We start from the raw sequence: 26,613 nt of genomic DNA on the forward strand, positions 1-26,613 counted from the left end.
ATAAATTCCAATCATTCTACTTTTGACCAAATCATAGCGGTGACCAACACTAACTATTTAAAAAATTAAAATAAGTAAAAAAAAACACTTTTTTTAACTTTAAGGTGGTAGAGCTTCAAAACAATGAACTAAAAAGATAAAACTAAGTGCAAGTTAAAATAGAGAATAAGGAACTCAAACATTTTATAAGATATACTTGACATAAGTGAAAATAATTTTAAAAAAAAAATAGTTCTTGCTTTGTGTGAAACAAAGTACTATTATTTTTATGTTTATTTCATGTTATCCATAAAACAATACAAATGATTTCAATAGTTTGACTGCTCTCCAATTTTTAAAATTCATTCTCACTATTTCAAGCTATATTTACTAAAGTTATATGTTGGATTTCTAAAAATGAGGGAATATATAAGTTAATGTATGAAGGTTTGATTTTAACAATAAGGATCGTGTTATGGTGCTCATACAATTCGAACCAAAATACACGCAACAACTCTAGAAGTAATGATGTAATGTTACTTATGTTGGATTTTATGAAAATATCAATAAAAATACTTATATTAGTGTAAATTTTATGTGGTACCAATCATGTGATATCATATAAACATTTTATGTTTTATTGTTTTGTATATAAATCTAATTTTATTACTTTATATATTGGTTTCATTCATCTATATTTATCTTATCTATTTATGCTTTAACCCCATATATTTATATTTTTATTCAATATAAATTTTATCATATAGTTCCAATGACAAAAACAAATGTACATTTAATACCGAAACTGCTTCTAACATTAAAGTAAATATGATTTCACGAATTTCATATTTTCTATCATCTTTACCAAAATCGAATGGGGTTGATTACTTTTTTCCCATTCCATGATTTGATCGCATGAAGATGATTCCACCACCAACCATTTACTAAAATGTGACACCCATTTTCTACACCAACTCAAGCACTCCACTTTTGTTAATAGCTTTTAGCCGATATAAAAAAGTGAACAAAACCGCTTTCATATTTTACCTACCAGGGCTAAGAAATATAAATAGAAATAGAAATAATTACGTTTATGTTTTAAATATATATATATTTTTTAAATAAAAATAATCATGATATTAATTTGTTAAAATTTACTCTAACATCATCTAATACAAATAAATCAAGTACGAAAATGCAAGAATTATGATCAAGAGTTTCATCCAACCAATTATAAAAATTATGTTTTACCTTTAAAATTGGTTTTTAACACAAGCTCTTCTGATTCATAACTTTATTCTTTTACTCTTATTTTTATCATTTAAATATACAATTAATCATAATTAGATATTAAAAAAACTTCCATATTTAATATATTTCCTTATCATCGATTAAGTTTGCACTTTTTTTTTTCCAGTGTGTATATCTTTATACTTTTTCTTCTTACAAATTTTTTTTCACATTTTAATATTTTTATCATTTACCAAAGCTTCATTTAAAATTTTTGCGCTTTTGATAATTTTTTATTTGTATGAAAATTTACATGAATATAAATATTTTTATTGATATTTTGATAAAATCCAGCAGCCGGGACAATTCATCGTTGCTTCTTGAGGTGGTGCGTGTATAGTGCATACAGCATGGGAATAAGGATAAGTCTCCTTTTAGACTATTCAATTCAATGCCCTTTCACATTCATTTATTAATTGTTTGGACTTGTGAAAGCAACCTTCCCCCGTTTTCTTGACGCAACCTGCTACTTCCACGTGAGCATGCCAAACACGCTTAGGGCCTGTTTGTTGGTGTTTTCAAATACATTTTTGGAAACAGTTTTTAACAAGTGTTTTCAGAAATAAAATTATGTTTGTTTATTCTCAAAAAAAAAAACATGTTTAGTTCAATTAATAAAAATAATTTTTAATAACAAATAAAACAAAAAAACTTGTTTGGAAAATATTATTGTTGGTTTTGTTTTTTAAAGTTGAGTATTTTATTTAACTGATTGATATTATAAATATATAAATAATTTTTCTTCATAAAAATAAAAATATTCCATTTTGAACATTTTTTGCATCGGTTTTAATTTTTTTAAACAAATTATTACTTTGTAAACATGTCTAAATATGTTTGATTTCAATAATTGATAAACCATCTTATCAAAATATCATAAATTGGAAAATATCAATAATTGGATTTATGAAGATAAAATTTATGATATCAAATAATAATGCATTATACTTGGAAACTGATGATCTATCTTTTCTATTAATAATATATTTATGATAATTTTTTATTGAAAAATATTATAATTTTATTTAAAATTAAATTTTATTTTATATTTAAGAATTATATAAAAGATAATTTTTTAAAGTAAATCAAACTAATTTATTTATAAAAATTTATTAATTTTTACTATTTTACATATTATATATATATATATATATATATACAAGATAGGAATCATTGTTCTCTTTTCTCTCCTTCTCCTCATGTTCTTTGTATCTCTTCCCCTTTTGTTCTTTGTTTCTCTTCTAAGACCCAAACTTTTATTCAGTACGATTGAACTATTTCTCTTCTCAAATATCAACTCACTAAAGTCAAAATCTAGATCTATGATTGTTGTAAAGATTCTTGGTTGGGATTTCGTCTTTTGTGTTATTGTTTATATTTTTGTTTGATTTTTGGGAAATCCCAGAATTTATGGAAGTTTCAGCTTTGAAAAGCATTAAAAAAAATCATATCAAGATAAAGTCCCAAAATATCCTAAAAATATTGAAAGAAAAAAAAATAAAAATTGTCGATTAAGTTGAATTTTTGTTAAACCGAATTTTCAATTTTCTAATTTTTCCCATTTTACTTGGCAGTGTAAAATATATATATATATATATATATATATATATATATATATATAAAAGAACACACATAGAACACCCAAGAATACTAATTTAAAACACAGACATTTTTTTTTTTTTTTTTACTTCTTAGAATAGTGACAAACACAAAAAACATCATTTTAAAACCAAATTTTAGAAAAAACGCATAGAACACTTGAGAACAAAAAAACACTCTCTTATTAAACATGATTTTTGTGTTTTTTGTTCTAAAAAAATAAAACAATTTTTGGAAACACCAAACAAACAAGCCCTTAATAACTTATTTTTCCTTTTTCTTTTTTGCTTATTTATTTATTCTGTTTTCTGTTTTTATTTTTAAAGAAAATAAAATTCAAGTTTAAAAACATGTTTAGATATTATTCTTAATTTTTATTTTTGAAAAATTGAGTTCAAAAAAGGTCAAAAATGAAAATAATAATTTGGTGCTTTTAAAAAAAAATTTATGGCGATGTTTTTCAATCTAACACAAAAATAGAAAAATTATCTTTAGAATTAATTTTAAAATTCTAGTAAATAATTTTGTATATTATTTTAAAATAAAAATATAATCAAATAAAAAATAATAAAATAAAACAAGGAACAAATATGATATAATAACATATAGTAGCATATAATATATATAATATATAATATCAATAAATAACAACTAATAAAATTATTATATATGTTATATTTTATCGGCGTGATAAGGTTTTTGGTAAATCAATTTAATGTTTTAAAGTGACTTCATAACTTGATTTAAATTATTAAATAAATTAAAATTTTGGTAAAATAACTTAATATCAAAATTTAAAATTAAAATAATTTTAAGTGTTAAGTCAAAATAGGTAACTTATTCTTAATGTCAAATCATTTTTATTTTGTTTGGTAAAATTGAATTAATATTTTGAAATTATCAAATTTACATGTTTATTTTTCTTAATTTTAAGTAATAAATTTATGTGTTACACGTTTGTATTAAATGTATTTCAAATATATAAAATAATTACAATAATTACTAAATATTTAGCTCAAAGAAGTCATGCATATTATATAAATTACTATTACATGTGTGAGTAAATAAGATAGAAATGATTTAAGATTCAAAATAAATTTATTATTTTAATTTAATATTTAAGAATTAGTTTTAATATTAAATATATTTAATTTATTTAATAACTCAAATTAAGTTATTAATCCATTATATTGATTAATTTATCAAACACCCTTTAAAAATCTTTCTTTTTAGAGTGCCCAAAAATAAAATCAATAAAATTATTTTATTTTTTTATGTTCGTCTCATGATTTATTTTATATGTTGATCTTACATTCCAATTATCGATACTTTAATGGCATACATTTTGTATCACCGTGAAATCATCTAAACTTTTCCTTGCACTGTGGGTACTGAACAACTCCGTGTGTTGCATGCGGATGGCCTAGAATTTTCCTGCACTGCAACGTTGGACGCGACAGTTGAAGGAGCGTGGACTTAAAAGTAAAAGTGACGTGGAAAATGAAAGAAAAAGATATAAAAAGAATATGCTGAGGTCACATTGCCATTGTCAATCGAATCATAATTGTGGAAATGAATTCTCTAGTGGACCAAACAGCAGCGTGTTGAGTGGCACCCCCGCCGGCGCCCACGGCCCATTGGTATTCACCATTCACATTGCCTTTCACATCCAGTTTTGTTTATCATGTATTTATATATTATGCTCATATTTCTAAATCCTTACCCTTTAACACTTTTTCAAAATTCTTAATTACTATATATTTATTTTTATAAAAAATATTTCTTATACTTATATGTCATTTTAATACAAGATTTTTGAATAAAATAAGAAAATTTATTTAAAATATTTTTTTAATATAACTATATAAGAATAAAAAGATATAAAATAAAAGTAAGGAAATATAAAATATTTCAAAATTATTGATTATTTTTTCATGAGTGGATATAAAAATAACTAGTGGAATCATATTAAAATCTCGGGAGTATGATTTTAATTTTATATTCTTATTTATTTTTTGAAGGTGAAAATATAAAAATTACAAACATTCAAATAACATATAGAGATTGTTTTGTTACCATTTTAATAGGAATAACTATAAATGCATAAGAGCAATTGGATAAAGTTTCAATATACTTCATTAAAACACTGAAAATAATTTAAATTTATTCTAAAAAAGTAGTTCAATTTTGAAAAACAAGTCCTCAAAACCTTGTTTCCAACACAAAATTTGCCAATGAGTCACGTGGTATAAACTTGCTTCGATTGAACTTTTGAAGAAAAAAATCTCCCAGTGAAAAGTGTAAAGAAAAATATTTTTTTATTATTATCTACATATTAACAAAAAGGAAAAACTTTCAATCCATGTTATAAATAATAAAATATGAATTAAATATTTTTGCTCTTCTTTCTTTCCTCATGAGCACACCATAGTAGTTCCTAGAAAATATTAAAAATAGAAAAAAAATATTAAAAAAATAATTTTTTAAATATTTTATTTAACATGAAAAATATTAAAATCAAACCAATATAATTAAAAATAGTTTAAATTTTATGCATTTTAAATTATTTTATCTTTATATAAGAGAAAAATAAATAAATGGGTTTAAAGAAACATATAATATTATTTTTTTTATTTTCCTTCATCTAAAAAAAATGAAGATTTTTTTTAAAAAGAAAAGAAATTATTATCTAAATTGACTTGCATTTTAAGTAATAATTATTAGGAATATAAAATAGTATTGATAGGATAAAATAGAGTGTCATGTAAGCTAATAATTTTGTATTTTATAATTACATAAAGTCACATATGACAAAACCAAATAAATAAATAAATGAGAGCTTGCATCACCAACCGGGTTATTAAAGTAATTAAGCCATTTGACATCATATATGAACCCATATGAGATTTTTTTATTTTTTTTAAAAAAAAAAAAGAAAAGAAAAAGAAATTCCTCTTGAAGGGGGTGTTTTTTAAAATTTGTTTTTAAAAACAAGCTTTTAAAACAAGACTATTTGGCAAGAAGTTTTAAAAAAGAAAACAAAAAGTTTGTTTGGATGAAAGAATTTATATTGTTTTTATGTTTTACTTTTATTTTATAAATTCAATTTATAATAATATGAAATCAAATTTAAGTCTTATTAAAAAAATAAAAATTAAATCTAAAATTATGTATAACTTAGATAAATAATTTTTTTAATTATGAAACAATTTTTTTATTCTAGTGAAACAAAAATTACTAAAAGAAAAAAAAAATAATATTCATTTTTAATATAAATCAAATAAATACTTTAATTATTTTTTTTAAGTTCTTGTTTGATCGTGATTTCTTATATATGCTTGTTTTTAGAAATTAGTTTTAAGTTAAAGAATCAAAAATGTTTTTAAATGTTTTTATAAAAATAAGGATATTTGACAAGTTGTTTTTATAAATAAATTTTAAAGTTAAAAAAAAAAATATTTGTTTGGATAAATTGTTTTTTTAAAAAAAAATAAAATTTTTTTGATTTTGTAAAAAATTAAATTAAATTTATATAATATTAATTAATTAAATTTAGTTGAAGTATTATTTAAAATGAAAATAATTTTGTAACTACAAAAAAAGTTTTAAAAATAAATAGTTTTTAGTAAAACATAAATAGTGATATTATAAAAAGAAAAATCATAAACTTTTAAATGAAAATATACTATTTTATTATATATTAAAAATACAAGGTTATTAACATCTTTACTTTTTTTTATTAAAAATGAATAATACTAATGATCAATTGTATTTTATTTAAAATGAATAATGAATAAGTTTTACTTTTTTAAAATACAAATCAGTCAAGTTTTTTATTACATATACACACATTTAGTACTCAATTTTAAATATAATATTTTAAAATGTTTTGATTCAATCATTTTTTAAAAGAGGATATTTATCTAATCCAAGTTTTTTATGAAGATTTAATTACATTATGATAATTTTGATAATCTTTATAAAACATGGATTGTGTGGAAAAAAGAAACATTATCTAAATTAATTATAGATAATAATAATAATAATAATAATAATAATGAAATATGTACGCATATAATAAAAATATTAAGGTTATTTTTTGGCAAAAAAAGTCTCAAAACACTTCTTTGTTTTTCTTTACAACTCAAAATAACCTTAATGCCCCGAGATGAAAAGATCACCAATCATACATAATCTCATGTAAGGATAAAAATATCAGTAATTACAAATATATCTATACTTTGATTTTACAAACATATAGATAGATATTTTGAAAAAAAAAAAAATTGAAAGTTTAAAATTCTTCAAAACTCGTGAAAATATAAAAAAAAAAATCTCATATAAATATAATTAGAAGTATAATAAACATTTTTTAAGTTGTTTTGTTGAATAAATTGATATATGAATAATATAATTTATCATATTTGATAATAATATTAAATGCATCCATAAAAAATAAAATTTTATAAGTATGCATTCATTATTAAATTATATCAAATACATACCATAGTCCAATATATTTATAAATAGGCTAGCTTACTTCAGTGGTGTGCAAGGTTTATTACAAATCCGCGTGAGTAGCACAAAACACCGAGTTCATTGGTCGTGGACTCGTGGCTCCTTCGTAATTAATTCCAACAAACAGGTCAGTTTGTAAAATTCAGTACAATAAATTCTGTCAGCGGCCCAGATTTTGAAATTGAACCGTTGGTTTCCACCACATTCCCGGCATTCTTCCTCCCAACTCTTTCCCGGCCATCTTCCTACCTCCTCACAGAGAAGCCGGTAACGAACTCAACGTCACAAAATGCCGAAACTACCCTTTTTATTTGCCACAATTCCATTTCCCGGCCAGCTTCCTCCCTCCTCACAGAGAAGCCGGTAACGAACTCAACGTCACAAAATGCCGAAACTACCCTTATTATTTGCCACAGCTCCATTCCCCACCCTGTTCTTCCTCCTCGTCCTCTCCATATTTCAGGTAATTTCCCAAAATTTGGACGATGAACGATCAATCCTACTAGACGTTAAACAACAACTGGGCAATCCACCGTCACTCCAATCGTGGAATTCCTCATCCTCGCCCTGTGATTGGCCGGAAATTACATGCACCGACAATACCGTCACTGCAATTTCACTCCACAATAAGACCATCAGAGAGAAAATTCCAGCCACAATTTGTGACCTCAAGAACCTCATCGTACTTGACGTCTCCAACAATTACATTCCCGGCGAGTTCCCGGATATTCTCAATTGTTCCAAGCTTGAGTATCTGCTCTTGTTGCAAAACTCCTTCGTGGGTCCAATTCCAGCTGATATTGATCGACTTTCACGTCTCCGGTACCTAGACCTCACCGCAAACAACTTCTCTGGAGATATTCCCGCAGCAATTGGGAGGCTACGGGAGCTGTTCTACTTGTTTCTAGTTCAAAATGAGTTCAACGGCACCTGGCCAACGGAGATTGGTAATTTGGCGAATCTTGAACAATTGGCCATGGCCTATAATGACAAATTCCGGCCTTCAGCCCTTCCAAAAGAGTTTGGCGCATTGAAGAAGCTGAAATATCTGTGGATGACGCAGGCGAATTTGATTGGCGAAATACCGGAGAGCTTCAACCATCTGTCGAGTCTGGAACACTTGGATCTTTCACTCAACAAATTGGAAGGTACGATCCCGGGAGTCATGCTTACGTTGAAGAATTTGACCAATTTGTATTTATTCAATAATAGATTGTCCGGCCGCATTCCTTCATCCATAGAAGCTCTCAACTTGAAAGAAATTGATCTTTCCAAGAACCATTTGACGGGGCCGATACCAGCGGGTTTCGGGAAGCTACAAAATTTGACCGGTCTGAATCTTTTCTGGAATCAGTTGTCAGGAGAGATACCAGTAAATATAAGCCTCATTCCTACACTGGAAACTTTCAAAGTTTTTAGCAATCAATTGAGTGGAGTTTTGCCTCCAGCATTTGGCCTTCATTCGGTGCTCAAACGCTTTGAGGTTTCCGAGAATAAACTAAGCGGGGAATTACCTCAACATTTATGCGCTAGGGGGGCTTTGCTTGGAGTGGTTGCTTCCAACAACAATCTCAGCGGGGAAGTGCCCAAGTCCCTCGGGAATTGCAGAAGTTTGCTCACCATTCAGCTTTCCAACAATCGCTTTTCAGGTGAGATTCCTTCCGGCATATGGACATCCCCGGACATGATATGGGTGATGTTAGCTGGAAATTCATTCTCGGGGACACTTCCAAGTAAATTGGCAAGGAATTTGTCTAGAGTGGAGATCAGTAACAACAAGTTTTCTGGTCCAATTCCTGCTGAAATCTCTTCATGGATGAACATAGCTGTGCTCAATGCCAGCAACAATATGTTGTCAGGAAAAATTCCAGTGGAATTGACCAGTCTTCGGAACATCTCTGTTCTGTTGCTTGATGGGAATCAATTCTCGGGTGAGCTTCCATCCGAGATCATCTCATGGAAGTCGCTCAATAATTTGAATCTCTCTAGAAACAAACTTTCTGGCCCAATTCCCAAGGCATTAGGTTCTTTAGCTAACCTTAATTACCTCGACCTGTCAGAAAACCAGTTCTCAGGTCAAATTCCTCCTGAACTTGGTCGTTTGACGCTTAATATCCTCGATCTATCGTTCAACCAACTCTCTGGGATGGTCCCCATTGAGTTTCAATATGGAGGATATGAACACAGTTTCTTGAACGATCCCAAGCTGTGTGTCAATGTTGGCACTCTGAAACTCCCTAGATGTGATGCCAAAGCCGTTGACTCCGACAAATTGTCAACCAAATATCTCGTTATGATCCTAATTTTCGTTGTATCTGGTTTCCTAGCTGTTGTTTTGTTCACCCTGCTCATGGTTCGAGATGATAATAGGAAGAATCACAGTCGAGACCATACGCCTTGGAAGGTTACTCAATTCCAAACACTAGATTTCAATGAACAATACATATTGACCAGTTTGACAGAAAATAATTTGATCGGACGCGGTGGGTCAGGGGAAGTATACCGAATTGCTAATAACCGTTCTGGTGAACTCCTAGCGGTTAAAAAGATTTGTAATAACAGGAGATTGGATCACAAGCTTCAGAAACAATTCATAGCAGAAGTCGAGATACTGGGCACCATACGCCATACCAATATAGTGAAGTTGTTGTGCTGCATATCGAATGAAAGCTCAAGCCTTCTTGTTTATGAGTACATGGAGAAGCAGAGTTTGGATAGATGGCTTCATGGGAAGAAGCAGAGAACAACGTCCATGACAAGTTCAGTCCATAACTTTGTCTTGGATTGGCCAACAAGGTTGCAGATTGCCATCGGAGCTGCAAAAGGCCTATGCCACATGCATGAAAACTGCTCTGCCCCGATCATACATCGAGATGTGAAGTCCAGCAACATCTTGCTAGATGCCGAGTTCAAAGCAAAAATTGCTGATTTTGGATTGGCCAAGATGTTGGTCAAGCAAGGAGAGCCCAACACCATGTCAGGAGTTGCAGGCTCTTACGGATATATTGCCCCTGGTAAGACCATCAAGGCCTTCCTTTCCACATGTTTTCATTTCCATAATTTATCGATAATTTTTATCATACAATTCTTGTATACTTGGATGATAGAGTATGCTTATACAACAAAGGTGAACGAGAAGATCGATGTATATAGCTTTGGAGTAGTCCTGCTTGAGCTAGTGACGGGGAGAGAACCCAACAGCGAGGACGAGCACATGTGCCTTGTAGAATGGGCATGGGATCAGTTCAGAGAAGGGAAAACCATTGAGGAAGTGATGGATGAGGAGATCAAGGAACAATGTGAAAGAGCACAAGTGACCACTCTCTTCAGTCTAGGCCTCATGTGCACTACCAGATCACCATCCACTAGGCCCACAATGAAGGAGGTTTTGGAAATTCTTCGACAGTGCAGTCCTCAGGACGGCCATGGAAGAAAGAAAAAGGACCACGAAGCTGCACCCCTGCTTCAAAATGGCACTTACCCCGCTACTTACAAGCATAGCGAGATGGGATCAGACAATGAGGATGACGATAACTTAGTTTAAAATTTACAGCTTGTAAATAAGTGTAAGAAAGCTTGTAAATTAAGGGTGGTAGTGATCCTAAGAAGTGTGTTTAGCCTTTTTATAATACTTGAAAAATAAAAATTTGCAAGTGTTAAAAAGGTTAAAAACACTGTTGGAGGTACCAAACATTTGCATATCTTTAATACACCACCTCCCAAATGAGGTAATTGGAAACGCACAAAATCACCTCATCCCAAAACTAGGACCATAAAAAAAGACGACATCTCGGACCTGCAGGATAACCTGACTGATTGACCTATGCCTAGAAAAACAAATCCAACTACCCGTGTCCTCATGTGCCCAAAAGTCAACCAAGCCTCCTGATATGCTGCAAAAAGTCACTCCTTCATGATCCTTCACAAGGAAGAGTGGCTATAAAAAGGGAGCCTCTTCCTCCTCAAATGACTCTCTCTCTCGGCCTCTAAAAGAAAGTTGTAGAAAATGTAGAAAATGCATTTCTATACCCGGAAAATAGTGGAATGAAATCTCCAATATTTTCCTTGAAGAATTTTGGATTCTTCATTGGCATTGTCTGTGGGCAATCTGAACAAAAAGCTATAATAGAGGACCGAGAGTGAAGTTTAATCAGTCCAAAGGGATTTGGATGTCAAGTCTATCTTTGTTAAACATCCAACATCTTCCACTATAAGCAAAAACAACAGCAAGAGCATCAACAACAAAATCTTCTAGGGGAGTTTTCCTTTAGTTTTTTCTCTCCTTTTATAAATCTTCCTTTAATCACTTTTGCTTTGCATAATATTCAAGAAAATGTCAACTTTGTAGCTTTAGGAAAATGAGCAACTAACCTCTCGATTATCTCTTTGTTTTGGGTTTTTCTAGTACCACTTGTGATTGGTTGTTCCTTAGAATTGAAAACAAGCAAATATGGATCGAAATAGCAACTCACAAGCCTTTGTTTCATGCTAAGCAATTCTTGAATATTATGGAGTTCTAAGGAAACATGTCCACTTGCAATCTGTAGTTTCAGGTTCTATGATCTAGGCCTCAGGCACCATGGTTTAGTCATCTCAATCAATTGTTGAGGGGACAATGTCTAACCAATTTCAAAGGGTACAACCTCACAAATCCTTGATCTCAATATCGCCTCAGGTAAATAGATAAACCTAGAAACCTGACCTGACAAAGGTACCTATTCTTTGACCAAATAGTTGATCAAAAGCTACAAATCTTTGAAGAATGCAATATCCAAAAGCTAAAAAACTTTGAAGAAGTGTTTGTACTAGATAATCTCCACCTTGACTATCCAGACGATTTTCATCTCGGGCAATCGGAGGTACCTCATTCTCAAATACCAGCAAAGCAACCCAATTTGTACTTGTCAACCAACACACATATCCTCACAACTGATTGTTTAACCCTTATCAAATCGACCACCCAAGATATGTTGGGCCTTGTTCAACTTGCTCAGGAGTTTGCCCAACCTCCCACCTGCTCAGCATGCATATGTTAGAAATGTTTAACTCCTTCTTTCAAATAAAATTGGTTGACAGTTTTATGCTTGGTTGAAGCCACTCGTATAGAATTCGGGAGCCATAACAGTTACCAACAATGTATGGAGGAGACAAATTTTAAGGCACCTCAAATATTCCAGAGTTAGATACAACTTAAGAGGTCATTTAGCTTACCTAAACTCAACAGGAAGTCATCAAAAAGCACAAGTACAATCTTGATGTCAACTCACATACATATCAACCAAATGGAAGAAAGTCTTGTCACCTAAGCAAGCGATCAACTACAGTTCAGATAAGTCTTCTTTAACATATCTATCTTATAATCTTTGGTTCATTTCATTTGTTTCATTTTACAAGGACTAATTGTAAAAAACAAACACCTTTCAAGTTATGAAAACCTTCCAACTAAAAATCTAAGGTTGAATTAGTCTCAAAACAAAAACTCTTACTAATAGTCTAACTAAAAACAAACGGTCAAGGTGAGCAACCAAACAAAAAACCTCAACCTGAAACCCACTTTTGGCATTAGTCCTCTCAATTCAAGATGTACTTTGTTGAACCATCCCCTGTGGTCATACATGGAAATTACCTTGATGCAAGACTGACCCCTCACTCTTCTAGAGATGGATCACCTGTGTGCTTTGTCAACCTTCAAGTAAAGGTCGCACTTGTACACATTAAATCAAGCTCTATCTTTAGGTATGAGTTAACTTTATGCCAAACCAACCTTCCTCTATGAGCATGTGTTATCCTTGTACCAAAACCTAAGTGGTCAATTCCAACAATTCCAGTGTATAAAAGAACTTAACCTGAATATTTTTCTACTATCCACTCCGGAAGCATTACATGCAAACTAAATGATTGAACTTGTCTATTGACTTGTGGCATAAGAATTATATCAGAGCAAAACAGGTTATGGAATAAGTCCACCTCATGATAAGATCACTTAAACGACAGATCGGGAAACTCAAGCTAGCAAATAATGATAACCTCTTAACCAAGAGCAACAAGTTGGGGAACCTAGCTAGAAAGGTTGGCCCTAGCAGAAAGGCACCCAAGACCCTTACCTCACATAAGGGGAAGTGAGTGGGAAGAAAAAAACCAGGTCTCAAATAATGAAGTACAACATCAGAATTTACAACAAACAACTTGGGATTTGTGTGTTATCTATCTATGTTACTTCCAATTTTTGATTGGATGCAACATGAAGGAATCTCAAAAAATAGCATCACAAGACACAACCTTATTATTAGTTGGCCCCAAACTGAAAATCATTCAAATGTCAAAGGTTTGAGTTGAATAACGTTGGGACGTAAATGCAAAAAATTATCTACGAGGGTTCATTGGTTAAAATTGCAAGTCAACTCAGCCTAAGAGGCATCAAAGCAGTAGAGCTAAGAATTTGCATCACCTACCACTTCTTATTTATTTCAAAAAAAGCTACATATCCATTATGTGGCCTTAAAGTTCAACCTACATAAGAAACCCAATCGAACATCTTTACCATTGTTAGCAACTCATGATACTAGCTAACAACTGTGAATGACTACTTTTCTGAGTGTTCCCTATTAACTTACAACGACCTACTCTCATATGGTTCTACTAATTGCCTGGATAGTCAATACACAGCTCCGCTAACTCTATTCCTAAAATATTACAGCAACAACCCCCAACCAAGGAAAAGTGCAAACTACCTCATTAATGTAAGGTAAACACCTAAGGAATCCTTGAGAAAATTTGTTTATTTATTCATATTAGAAATAGTGCAAGTAGAAAGCAATGATCAAAGAACTATGACAAAGGCCTTTAGAAAAGCCTTGTCTATAAGAAGTCCACTACTCGGGTCATTAGTAAGGAATAACCTTCCCCACGTACCAGATCAAGCTAGATGAACAACTTGAATTAAACCTTACAGAAAAAGCTACGATATCATAATTCGCACAATCAACACCTACCTACTTGACAAGGCTGAGGGAAAAAATCAAGTGGCGATCAAATCAACGCTGGTCACACCCAATGAAGAAAATGTCGCGATATTTCGGCGATATATCGTGTATCGAAAGATATCGACACGATATTTCATGGAGAAATATCGGTCCGGTGATATTTCGGGATAAATCTCGAGAAAAGGTTTGAGATATGCACAGTCAACGTGCTACAGTTGATTGTGTATATCAAAATGTTATACATATATCAAAATTTTCAATAAAATAACTTTAAATTGTCTATTATATTTCTAATTATATTATTATGAGGTTTTCCTTACATTTTCATGAGTTTTTAACAATTTTAAGCTTACCGATATTTTTTTCCAAAATATCCGCCAATATATCTCCAATATATCTGATATATTCGTAAAATCGAAGTACCGATGTATCCGTGATTACCAATATTTTCATCATTGGTCACAACACAACTAAAAGAAAAGTTGGTTTGATATAGGCAGTTCAACCAATATACTCTTTGACAACTTCTTTCAGCAAATGAATAAGTCATGACTTTGACTCGAATTGTAGGCTCTTATGGAAAATCTTCCAATGCCTAGATTAACTCGACTTTAGAGCAAAAACAGACTAAAGTCTCTTTCCTGATGAAAAAGTTTCATTCTCCTTACAACATCATTCTCAAGCAACCTTTTGTGGATGCAATATATCCATCTTACAATCAGATGCTTGAGCTAAGAAAGAGATCTAACAATGATATTGTGCTCAAATTCCAAATCCATCTCAACCTGAGATAGCTCCGCAAAAAAGTTAAACAAACAGGATGACATACTCATCACCTAATCTGGTTTAGATGAGAAGAGCACATCAAAAACAACAAAGTATCACCAAAAAAGAACACAAAATGATGAACGAGTGGTAACTACATCGACCTTAATAAAGTTTGTCCTAAAATTAGTTCTCCCCCGCCAAAGGTCGGCCAACTTTTGGACTCAATATCATAACATGAGGAAAAAAAAAGGTTCAAGAACCCTCAACCATTTTGTGGGCTTACTCAACTAAAAGCAAAGGAGCATTAATCATAATGTTAATCCATCAAGAACGATAAACAAAAACTACAACCAAAATGTAGACTCTTACAGGTGCTAAAACAAGTATTCAAAATAACCTCATAAAAGGTGTGTTTGTGACCCCAACTTGATGGTAGCAAAGCGCCCAAACCATAGAACCAAGCACGCCTAAAAAGGTACTATGTCTAAACTATATAGCTAGTTTTGACAATTTTGGAATGTTTTAATTACCTCAATAAACTTCGCACCTTATCTCGATCCTCACGTATGTGCTTGCTAAAGTGAAATTTGCAAGATTGAGAAAGACTGGGCACTAATCCTCTAGGAAGAGTTGTTCATACAACTGAGATCTAAGCCTTATTACCAAAAGACAACCAAAGCCAAGCAATTGGATGAAGCTCATTTGGTCTATATTAATTAGAATTATGATCAATTTTGTCAGCCAAGACCTCAAACAATTATCCTTTGGGATCATTCACCTCTCTAAGAGGTCAAAGTCATAATTCGACCACTTCCTTTAGCCAAAGAAGTGGGTCTATAAGCCTACAACACCACATATCTTTCCCCAATCTTCCTTACCATGTATCAAACTACATTTCACTAAGCAAAAATTAGTACACATTTTTTATCACACAAAACCCACACAACAAAAAAAAGTTGAATAAGCCCAATAATTGGCACAACTCACATAAAGTGTGGTCATCAACACCTCACAAACAACAAAAAGAAACAGAAAAAAAAACTAACATTGACACAATTCATCAAAGTTGCAGTCATCAAAATTAGCAAAACAATGTAGCAAAAGAAAAAACCCCACATAAGCACCATTCATCAAAGTATTCTCCTAATGAAGTATAAAAAAAATGGTCATCCTCATCATAATGGACTAAAGTATGGTAGATACCGCCATCATCAAGGAGACTTTAGCAAATGAGTCATAGCAAATACAAGAGGGTCATACTTTTTGCTCTTACTAGCAAGCCTAGTCTTGTTTATATTAAAGTTCTTGATGCAAAGGCATATCAACCCCACACCTATAAATGAGGTAGAAAGATTTGTATCACCATTTGATTGTTCGCCTTGACCTGATCATCCAACATGGAAGCTGATCATTGGGATCCTCAACGCCTATGAATAAAAGAAAAATGAGTAAGACGTGTCAACCTCATCAACAAACATCATATCCTTGGCAAAAGTGGGAATCAAACATAAAGAGTTTTTCTTCCTCGCCATTCCTAGGGAAGATCAAGACCTAAACCCACTCATAGACACTCTTATATCAAATACTAAGAGGAATCATGTGATCCTTCGAAGACCCAACCTCATCACGTGCAGAATTGGATCATCACCAACTAAGCCCTGATCAATGCTTAACACTTAAGTAAAACAGACTAGACAACTAAGTACAAACAAAAAGAAAGCTAGCAACAAGCAAAGGAACCACTTAAAATGTCAAACCTAGACAAGCCAACGTCTTCAACTTGAGCTACATCTAGTTGGAACTATTTGATCGAAAATATGGCATGACTCGAGCTCAAAGCAAAGGTTTCCACACGAACTTTCGATCAAGCTACTTACTCCAATATGACACCTCAAACAAGACTTTGTAATACAAAACCATATCTCATAATTGCAACACTGACTAGAACAACAGCAAAATAAGCATCAACAACAAATGGAAAATATCCCGGCACGCCAAGACGACCTCATAGATCAACTACAAAACAACCTAGCCAATTCACGACCACTAGACTAACCAAATTGAAGTTGGGAAGAAAGTGCAACAAGCTGCATGCATGAAACCCCATCAACCTAGGTTAAACCAAAAAAAGCTAGCCATCATTAGCACACTATTCGAGATCGTTACAAAGTCCTATCCTCTTCTAGTCATAGAAGATGTCAGGACTTGGGAAGGACTAGAAGTACCAAAAATTAACATATTTTTAATACACCACCTCCCAAACAAGGTACCTGAAAAGGCACAAAATCATTTCATCCCAAAACCAAGACCATAAAAGAAGACGACATCTCAAACCTGTAGGATGACATGACTACAATCTTGAAGTTGTACTTCTATAGTTGGTGTCACATGGTATTCATTTTTCAATCCACTTTCCATTGAATGGGTTACAGTATATATGGATACAAGAGCAAGATATATATGGCTACGACTAGAATTATGGTTGACCCTTGTATAAGGGAATTTCTACAGCTAGCTAATGTTTCTATAAACCTGTTGATCTATGACTCACGCTAACAGTTGGGCCCTAAAAGAGAACCCGGTAGGGAGGAAGGGCAGCATATAAACCTTGTTCAATGGGCATGGTAGCACCTTGGAGGAGGAAAGTCGTTTGTGAAAGCATTGGATGAGAAGATCATGGCACAATGCTACTTCAAAAAAATGAGCACTATATTCCCAATAATCAAACTTAATCATGAAAACTTTGAAAATAGTGAGAATTATCTTACGTACAAGTATAAAGACAAATAGACGTAAGGTAAATAAATCATTAATAGAACTTAAAATAATAAATTGAGCAAATAAACACATGGTAAAATTGGAACTCATGATCCTCCTACTAAATAATACCATATTGGATAACTAAATTTTTTAAGAACTTAAACATAAGATTTGGATCCTTATGATTGTGTATCATGCTTTCTAATAATATATTAAATACTTTTCTAGATTTTGTGTTGACTTGTGATTACTTCTCTAAATCAATTTTTCAGCATCCTATATATATATATATATATGTATGTATTTGTTAGGATGAATCAATTATCAAAGAATGCAAAAATACAACTCCTCATAGAGTCTCTTGTTTTTCCTCTACAACTTAATTAGATAAACTTAAAAGAAGTCCTTAGTGCTTTCACAAAGAAATAGGATAATTTTTTTATCTTCAAACCTGCACAAAGATATGGAAACCATATCATTGAAATAATTAAAACAAAAAACAACTAGAATCAAAGTGCTATTGCCTTATTTAAAAAAATAAATAAATAAAATAAATCTTCGGCTCTATGCAAAACTAAACATTAGTTGCCTAAATCTCCTTAATTGGAATACTAGATGGGTGTATCAATTCAACTCGACACCTTCTTCCATAAATACCAAAAATGATATTTGTTTTGGGAACAAGACTAGAGTTTTGAGCATATATAATATATTTATGAAAAAAAAAAGAGAATAAAATAGATTTTCAACTAAAATAATTCCCAAGCTAGTACTTTTCAGCTATGTGCGTATTCGTATGGCGTGAGAATGTTTTTTTTTTTTTATATGTTCTTTTATATCACAACTATAATTAGTAACTAGGATTTTAATTTTTTTAACATAAAATCATAGTTAGATATTATAATTTTAAATTTATTTTTAAAATCACAGTCATCAACTATAGTTTTAAACTTAAATTTAAAATCATAGTTAGTAATTATTATTTTAACTATTTTCCAAAAAAAATCAAAATTATAATGAATAACTACGATTTTATGATATGGATACACATATAGATGAAACACTCCAATTTGAAAATTATTTTGAGAGGGGATCTACTTTGTAGATTTTTATTTTTAAAAAAATAAATTATTTTTCCTGAAACCTCAAAAAACTAACTTGTTTAGAACTAAATTCAATTATACACTTCCCTAATTTTTCTTTACCCTAATAGAAGATAAATTCCATTTTATCACTTTTCCACTAGAATCCTCATGACTACTTGTAGAATTCTTGAGATGAAATGAAAGAGTAGTATGAGATGCTTGTTCAAACTTTAGTTTCAATCTTGATCAATGTTGTCCATTCCCTTAGCTGTGCATTATTCCAATGCCAGCTTTCCTCCATAAACTCCAGGTACAAGATTAGATTCCGTGTGGAACTTGACCATCAATATCCTTCTCTCCATTTGTGGGGTACTGCCCACTTGATCACTGCTGTGGAAATCTGACTAACACACCCAAATTCTCAACAACCCAAAACCACGGATTCCTGCATCCTTCCATCCATCTTTCTTTAAGTAAAATAGACATCCATTTGGTCTTTGTTTTTCATTTATTTCACTCTCTCCCAAGAATACTAATCTTGTCTTTATTGACTGATTAGTTTAATTAGAGATCATCCAAGAAAAAGAATATCATATTTTATATTTAAAAAAAAGTATTGAATATATTAACAAGATATCATCCTCGAAAAGTTGGAAATGTAATCTTGTGCAATGAAAGGAAACAAGGGGGAGTCTTAAATAAATTGTTTCCAAAAGAGACCTAATGACCCATGTCTTTAGGGGTGAATCCTTTATGTATATAAATAAGAAAGACGAGGCTTTGCTTTCATGACTTCATCTTTCTCCTCATTCATGTACACCTTTTCAAAGTATTCAGTGGAGATTGGCCCCCCATCAATCACCTTTTCCATAATGCATAGCGTGATTATGTTAGGTTGATTAGGTCACCAACCATTTGCTTAGTGTCACGCCTTTTTTCAAACCAATATAAATAAGGCATGAACACATCCATTTCCATATCTCTACCTAACGTTAACGTTAATATCTTGTTTATAAGTGATTGTAATAAAAATACTTTTAATTTATATTATTTTTGTTAATAATACTTTTATTATAAAAATATATAAATAAGAAAGCCTTTTTGATAATGTATTAAAAAAAGGGTTTTTGAAAAAACTTCCATAGTATATTTTATGACATTATTTTCTTTAAAAACCTTATTTTTTTAAATAAAAAAAAAACCCTAAAAACAAGGATTCTATCTCACTCGAAGTCACTCACATATCAAAGTATAAGGGTTATTTGGAATTGCGTTTAACTTTTATATTTAACAATAAAAGAGACAGAAGCAATAACAAAATTTGAAAATTATATGTCAAAAAAAATTAATAAAAGGGAAGATGATTATAACATTTTTAAAACTTTTAGTTAAGCAAAAGAAAAATTCTTTGAGATGTTTTTACTGCTATTTTTATCATTTACCTATGTAATTAATGGAAATTAAAGGTTATAAAATTATATTTAATGCATATTAATTTCTTTACACATCCAATTTTCACTTAAATAAGCTATAAAATGTTGTAAAATAATTTTTAAAAAATAATAGTTTATGTGATTTTTTATTCATAATAAGTTATAGGAAAAAAAATTAAAATGCTTAGGTATGATTAAAAACATACTCCATTTCATAATGGTTTCACTTATCATCTAATATTGTTATATAAAAAAAACACTATTATTATTATTATTATTATTATTATATATATATATATATATATAAATATAAATTATTTTAATCTTTTTATTTTTCCAAAAAAAATATACATATAAATTATCAATATTTTCATAAAATCAAAATGTATTATATAATTATAAATTAAGAACTTATTTGATAATAATTTAAAAAACGTTTTTAATATTTTTAACACTTAAAAAATTTTATTATTTAAATATTAAAAATTCTAAAACCATTTTCTAGAATCACTATCAAATCTACAATAATTCATGGATCACCGAATGGCTTGACCCCGAGTCTTCCCGAAGGCTATGTCTCCCCTTTTTTTTTTTTTTTTTTTTTTTTTTTTTTAGTCAATGGGCATTTTCCACTTTATTTATGATATTTCAGACTACGCGAAGACTTACAAAAGCAACCTTTAGCGATTGGTGGCCCCATTTCCTGATAAGCTTCATGGAATCCAAGATGAAGGATGATGCTCCTTCCACATTCTTCAACCGAGTGTGGCAAACACGCTCTCTCTAATTTATATATATATATATATATATATATATATATATATATATATATATATATATATATATAAATTTAATTTAGCATAATTTTAAAAAGAGTCAAATAAAAAATTATTTTTAAAAGATAAAAAATATTTTTTTAAATAAATTTTTAATAGATGAATGTTTGCTTTTTAACATAAGGATCCCATTTAAATCTCATGTATATGTAAAAAACGAGACCAATTATGTCGTATCATATAAACAGTTTAAGTTTTATTACTTTATATGTAAATTTAATTTTATTATTTTATATATTGATCTTAATTGTTTACATTTGATCTTATCTATTTATACTTTAATTTCATATATTTTTATTTTTATTCAATAATTTAAATCTTATGATATATTCTCCACCCAATAAAAATAGATGTCCATTTGATGCCAAAGCTTTTTCTGATATTAGTAAATATGATTTGACGAATTTCACATTTTTTATTATCTTTACCTAAATCCAATGGGATTGATTACTTTTTTTTACATTCCATGGTTTGGGCTAGAATTTTCCTTCTTTCTATGGTTAGTTGCAATAGATTTTCTCCGGCACTGCAAAGTTGGACACGACAGTTGAAGCAGCGCGGACTTAAAAGTAAAAGTGACGTGGAAAATGAGTGAAAAGATATAAAAAGAAAATGCTGAGGTCACACTCTCACTGCCATTAGTCAATCGGAATCATTATTGTGAAATGAATTTTCTTAGTGGACCAAGACCAACCACCAGCGTGTTGAATGGCACCCCGCACCCCACGGCCCATTGGTATTGACCATTCACATTGACTTTCCAATCCAGTTTTGTTGATCAAAAATAGTTTTTCTTTCACGTAATCATGTATTTATATATTAATATATTATACTCATATTTCTAAATCCTTACACTTTTAAAACTTTTTCAAAATTCTTAATTACTATATATTTATTTTAATAAAAAATATTTCTTATATTTATATGTCATTTCAATACCAGATTTTTCTATAAAATAAGAAAATTTATTTAAAATATTTTTTGATATAAATATATAAGAATAAAAAGTTATGCGATAAAAGCAAGGAAATGTAAAATATTTCAAAATCATGAATTATTTTTTTTCACTCCAGGAATTATATTAACATTTTGAGAGTATGATTTTAATTTTATTTTCTTATAACTAATATGTTTGTATTAAAGTAAATATTTATTTTTCAAAGGTAAAAAATAATTGTAAAAATTTACATTAATTAATATAAATTTCTTGTTCAAAACTATTGGAAAAATAATTGTAAAAATTTGAAAATAAGACTCATATTATGAAAATATTAAAAAATATATTATAATTTAATCACAAAGATAATGAGGTTTATGGCTAAGTTTGAAGGTCAAAAGAGATTTTATAAAAAATTTATTTTGAACTATCTTACGTGGATCCAATAAATCAATATTTTAGCTTTTATGTATATTGATTTTTATTCAAATTTTAAATGAATTCATGCTAAAAAACCATAATGTTTCCTAAATTTAATCTTGTAACCTAATGTTTTGTTCTTAGAAAATTTGAGTGAAATGGGAAAAAAAATAAAAATAAAAATATATTTAAAATTAATAAATTATTTTTATATGTTTTTTTTATAAAAAAATTATTTATCTTTCCTTATCTATATAAAACTTAAATAATTAAAAAGAAAAAAAAAATTAAGGTAGCAAATCCACACCAACCAAAATTTAGTTCATTTGAAGTGAATGGTAAAACATGAGTAACAGAAAAATGAAATTAAGATATAAAATAATGGAATCAAGATATCCAAGTAAGCTTAATGCCTCGAAGATGAAAAGGACCACCAATCACGCATGGTCTCACGATCAATGGTTAGATCAAAATTATTTGATCCGTGTGAGTAACACAAAACACCGATTCCATTGGACGTGGACTCGTGGCTCCTTCGTAATTAATCTCAACACACAGGTCAGTTTGTATAATTCAGTTAAATAAATTCTGACAGCCCACCACATTTTCAAATTGAACCGTTGGTTTCCATCTCTTTCCCGGCCATCTTCCTCCCTCCTCAGTGTCCTCACAGAGACGCCGGTGACGAACTCAACCTCACAAAAATGCCGGAACCACTATTTTTATTTGCCAAAATTCCATTCCCCGCTCTGTTTCTCCTCCTAGTCCTCTCCTTACCCTTTCAAATAATTTCCCAAAATCTGCACGATGAACGATCAATCCTACTAGACGTTAAACAACAACTGGGCAATCCACCGTCCCTCCAATCGTGGAATTCCTCATCCTCGCCCTGTGATTGGCAGGAAATTACATGCGCCGACAATACCGTCACTGCGATTTCACTCCACAATAAGACCATCAGCGAGAAAATTCCAGCCACAATTTGTGAACTCAAGAACCTCATCGTACTTGACCTCTCCAACAATCACATTCCCGGCGAGTTCCCGGATATTCTCAATTGTTCCAAGCTTGAGTATCTGCTCTTGTTGCAAAACTCCTTCGTGGGTCCAATTCCAGCTGATATTGATCGACTTTCACGTCTCCGATACCTAGACCTCACAGCAAACAATTTCTCTGGAGATATTCCCGCAGCAATTGGGCGGCTACGGGAGCTGTTCTACTTGTTTCTGGTCCAAAATGAGTTCAACGGCACCTGGCCAACGGAGATTGGTAATTTGGCGAATCTTGAACATTTGGCCATGGCCTATAATGACAAATTCCGGCCTTCAGCCCTTCCAAAAGAGTTTGGCGCATTGAAGAAGCTGAAGTATCTGTGGATGACGGAGGCAAATTTGATCGGCGAAATACCGGAGAGCTTCAACAATTTGTCTAGTCTGGAACACTTGGATCTCTCACTCAACAAATTGGAAGGTACGATCCCAGGAGGCCTGCTTAAGTTGAAGAATTTGACCAATTTGTATTTATTCAATAATAGATTGTCCGGCCGCATTCCTTTATCCATAGAAGCTCTCAACTTGAAAGAAATTGATCTTTCCAAGAACTATTTGACGGGGCCGATACCAACGGGTTTCGGGAAGCTACAAAATTTGACGAGTTTGAATCTTTTCTGGAATCAGTTGTCAGGAGAGATACCAGCAAATATAAGCCTCATTCCTACACTGGAAACCTTCAAAGTTTTTAGCAATCAATTGAGTGGAGTTTTGCCTCCAGCATTCGGCTTTCATTCGGAGCTCAAACGCTTTGAGGTTTCCGAGAATAAACTAAGCGGGAAATTACCTCAACATTTATGCGCAAGGGGGGCTTTGCTTGGAGTGGTTGTTTCCTACAACAATCTCAGCGGGGAAGTGCCCAAGTCCCTCGGGAATTGCACAAGTTTGCTCACAATTCAGCTTTCCAACAATCGCTTTTCAGGCGAGATTCCTTCCGGCATCTGGACATCCCCGGACATGGTATCGGTGATGTTAGCTGGAAATTCATTCTCGGGGGCACTTCCAAGTAGATTGGCAAGGAATTTGTCCAGAGTGGATATCAGTAACAACAAGTTTTCTGGTCCAATTCCTGCTGAAATCTCTTCTTGGATGAACATAGGTGTGCTCAATGCCAACGACAATATGTTGTCAGGAAAAATTCCAGTGGAATTGACCGGTCTTTGGAACATCTCTGTTCTGTTGCTTGATGGGAATCAATTCTCGGGTGAACTTCCATCCCAGATCATCTCATGGAAGTCGCTCACTAATTTGAATCTCTCAAGAAACAAACTTTCAGGCCTAATTCCCAAGGCATTAGGTTCTTTAACTAGCCTTACTTACCTCGACCTGTCAAAAAACCAGTTCTCGGGTCAAATTCCTTTTGAACTTGGTCATTTGAAGCTTAATATCCTCGATCTTTCGTCCAACCAACTCTCTGGGATGGTCCCCATTGAGTTTCAATATGGAGGATATGAACACAGTTTCTTGAACAATCCCAAGCTATGTGTCAATGTTGGCACTCTGAAACTCCCTAGATGTGATGCCAAAGCCGTTGACTCCGACAAATTGTCAACCAAATATCTCGTTATGATCCTAATTTTCGCTCTATCTGGTTTCCTAGCTGTTGTTTTCTTTACCCTGTTCATGGTTCGAGACTATCACAGGAAGAATCACATTCGAGAGCATACAACTTGGAAGCTTACTCGATTCCAAAATCTGGATTTCGATGAACAGAACATATTGTCCGGTTTGACAGAAAATAATTTGATCGGACGTGGTGGGTCAGGGAAAGTATACCGAATTGCTAATAACCGTTCTGGTGAACTCCTAGCGGTTAAAAGGATTTGTAATAACAGGAGATTGGATCACAAGCTTCAGAAACAATTCATAGCAGAAGTCGAGATATTGGGCACCATACGCCATGCCAATATAGTGAAGTTGTTGTGCTGCATATCAAATGAAAGTTCAAGCCTTCTTGTTTACGAGTACATGGAGAGTCAGAGTTTGGATAGATGGCTTCATGGGAAGAAGCAGAGAACATCGTCCATGACAAGTTCAGTCCATAACTTTGTCTTGGATTGGCCAACAAGGTTGCAGATTGCCATCGGAGCTGCAAAAGGCCTACGCCACATGCATGAATACTGTTCTGCCCCGATCATACATCGAGATGTGAAGTCCAGCAACATCTTGCTAGATGCTGAGTTCAACGCGAAAATTGCGGATTTTGGATTGGCCAAGATGTTGGTCAAGCAAGGAGAGCCCGACACCATGTCAGGAGTTGCAGGCTCTTACGGATATATTGCCCCTGGTAAGACCATCAAGGCCCTCCTTTCCACATGTTTTCATTTCCATAATTTATCGATAATTTTTATCATACAATTCTTGTATACTTGGATGACAGAGTATGCTTATACAACAAAGGTGAACGAGAAGATCGATGTTTATAGCTTTGGAGTAGTCTTGCTTGAGCTGGTGACGGGGAGAGAACCCAACAGCGGGAACGAGCACATGTGCCTTGTAGAATGGGCATGGGATCAGTTCAGAGAAGAGAAAACCATTGAGGAAGTGATGGATGAGGAGATCAAGGAAGAATGTGACAGAGCACAAGTGACCACTCTCTTCACTCTAGGCCTCATGTGCACTACCACATTACCATCCACTAGGCCAACAATGAAAGAGGTTTTGGAAATTCTTCGACAGTGCAGTCCTCAGGAGGGGCATGGAAGAAAGAAAAAGGACCATGCAGTTGCACCCCTGCTTCAAAATGGCACTTACCCCGCCACTAACAAGCATAGCGACAAGGGATCAGACAATGAGGATGACGATGTACACCCCTGCTTCAAAATTTACCGCTTGTAAATTAACCCAATGGCTGGCTTGACAAGCAGCTGGGATGCAGGAATTGTACAAAGTGGTATGCAAATGATTGTCCATATGCGTTGTTTCTTCAAATTTTTCAAGCACCAAGCATTAAAAT

The 26,613-nt window shown here is 32.0% G+C and overlaps 2 protein-coding genes across 3 annotated transcripts; both read left to right on the plus strand.

Moving 5' to 3' along the window:
- The first annotated feature begins 7,585 nt into the window (after positions 1-7,585).
- On the plus strand, positions 7,586-26,588 carry LOC117912784 (receptor-like protein kinase HSL1). 2 transcript variants are annotated; one of them, XM_034827493.1, is made up of 3 exons: positions 7,586-7,690; positions 23,328-25,944; positions 26,038-26,588. In XM_034827493.1, the coding sequence occupies exons 1-3, from the start codon at positions 7,676-7,678 to the stop codon at positions 26,493-26,495; spliced, it is 3,090 nt and encodes a 1,029-aa protein (XP_034683384.1). In that variant the 5' UTR covers positions 7,586-7,675; the 3' UTR covers positions 26,496-26,588. The 2 variants fall into 2 exon arrangements, with proteins under 2 accessions (XP_034683384.1, XP_034683383.1); XM_034827492.1 differs by lacking the exon at positions 7,586-7,690 and having other exon boundaries at positions 23,240-25,944.
- On the plus strand, positions 7,684-11,015 carry LOC117912785 (receptor-like protein kinase HSL1). The gene is made up of 2 exons (XM_034827494.1): positions 7,684-10,400; positions 10,494-11,015. The coding sequence occupies exons 1-2, from the start codon at positions 7,772-7,774 to the stop codon at positions 10,928-10,930; spliced, it is 3,066 nt and encodes a 1,021-aa protein (XP_034683385.1). The 5' UTR covers positions 7,684-7,771; the 3' UTR covers positions 10,931-11,015.
- Positions 26,589-26,613: the final 25 nt, after the last annotated feature.

Source organism: Vitis riparia, chromosome 4 (genome assembly GCF_004353265.1).
Source record: "Vitis riparia cultivar Riparia Gloire de Montpellier isolate 1030 chromosome 4, EGFV_Vit.rip_1.0, whole genome shotgun sequence".
In the NCBI taxonomy this organism is placed as follows: Eukaryota; Viridiplantae; Streptophyta; class Magnoliopsida; order Vitales; family Vitaceae; genus Vitis; species Vitis riparia.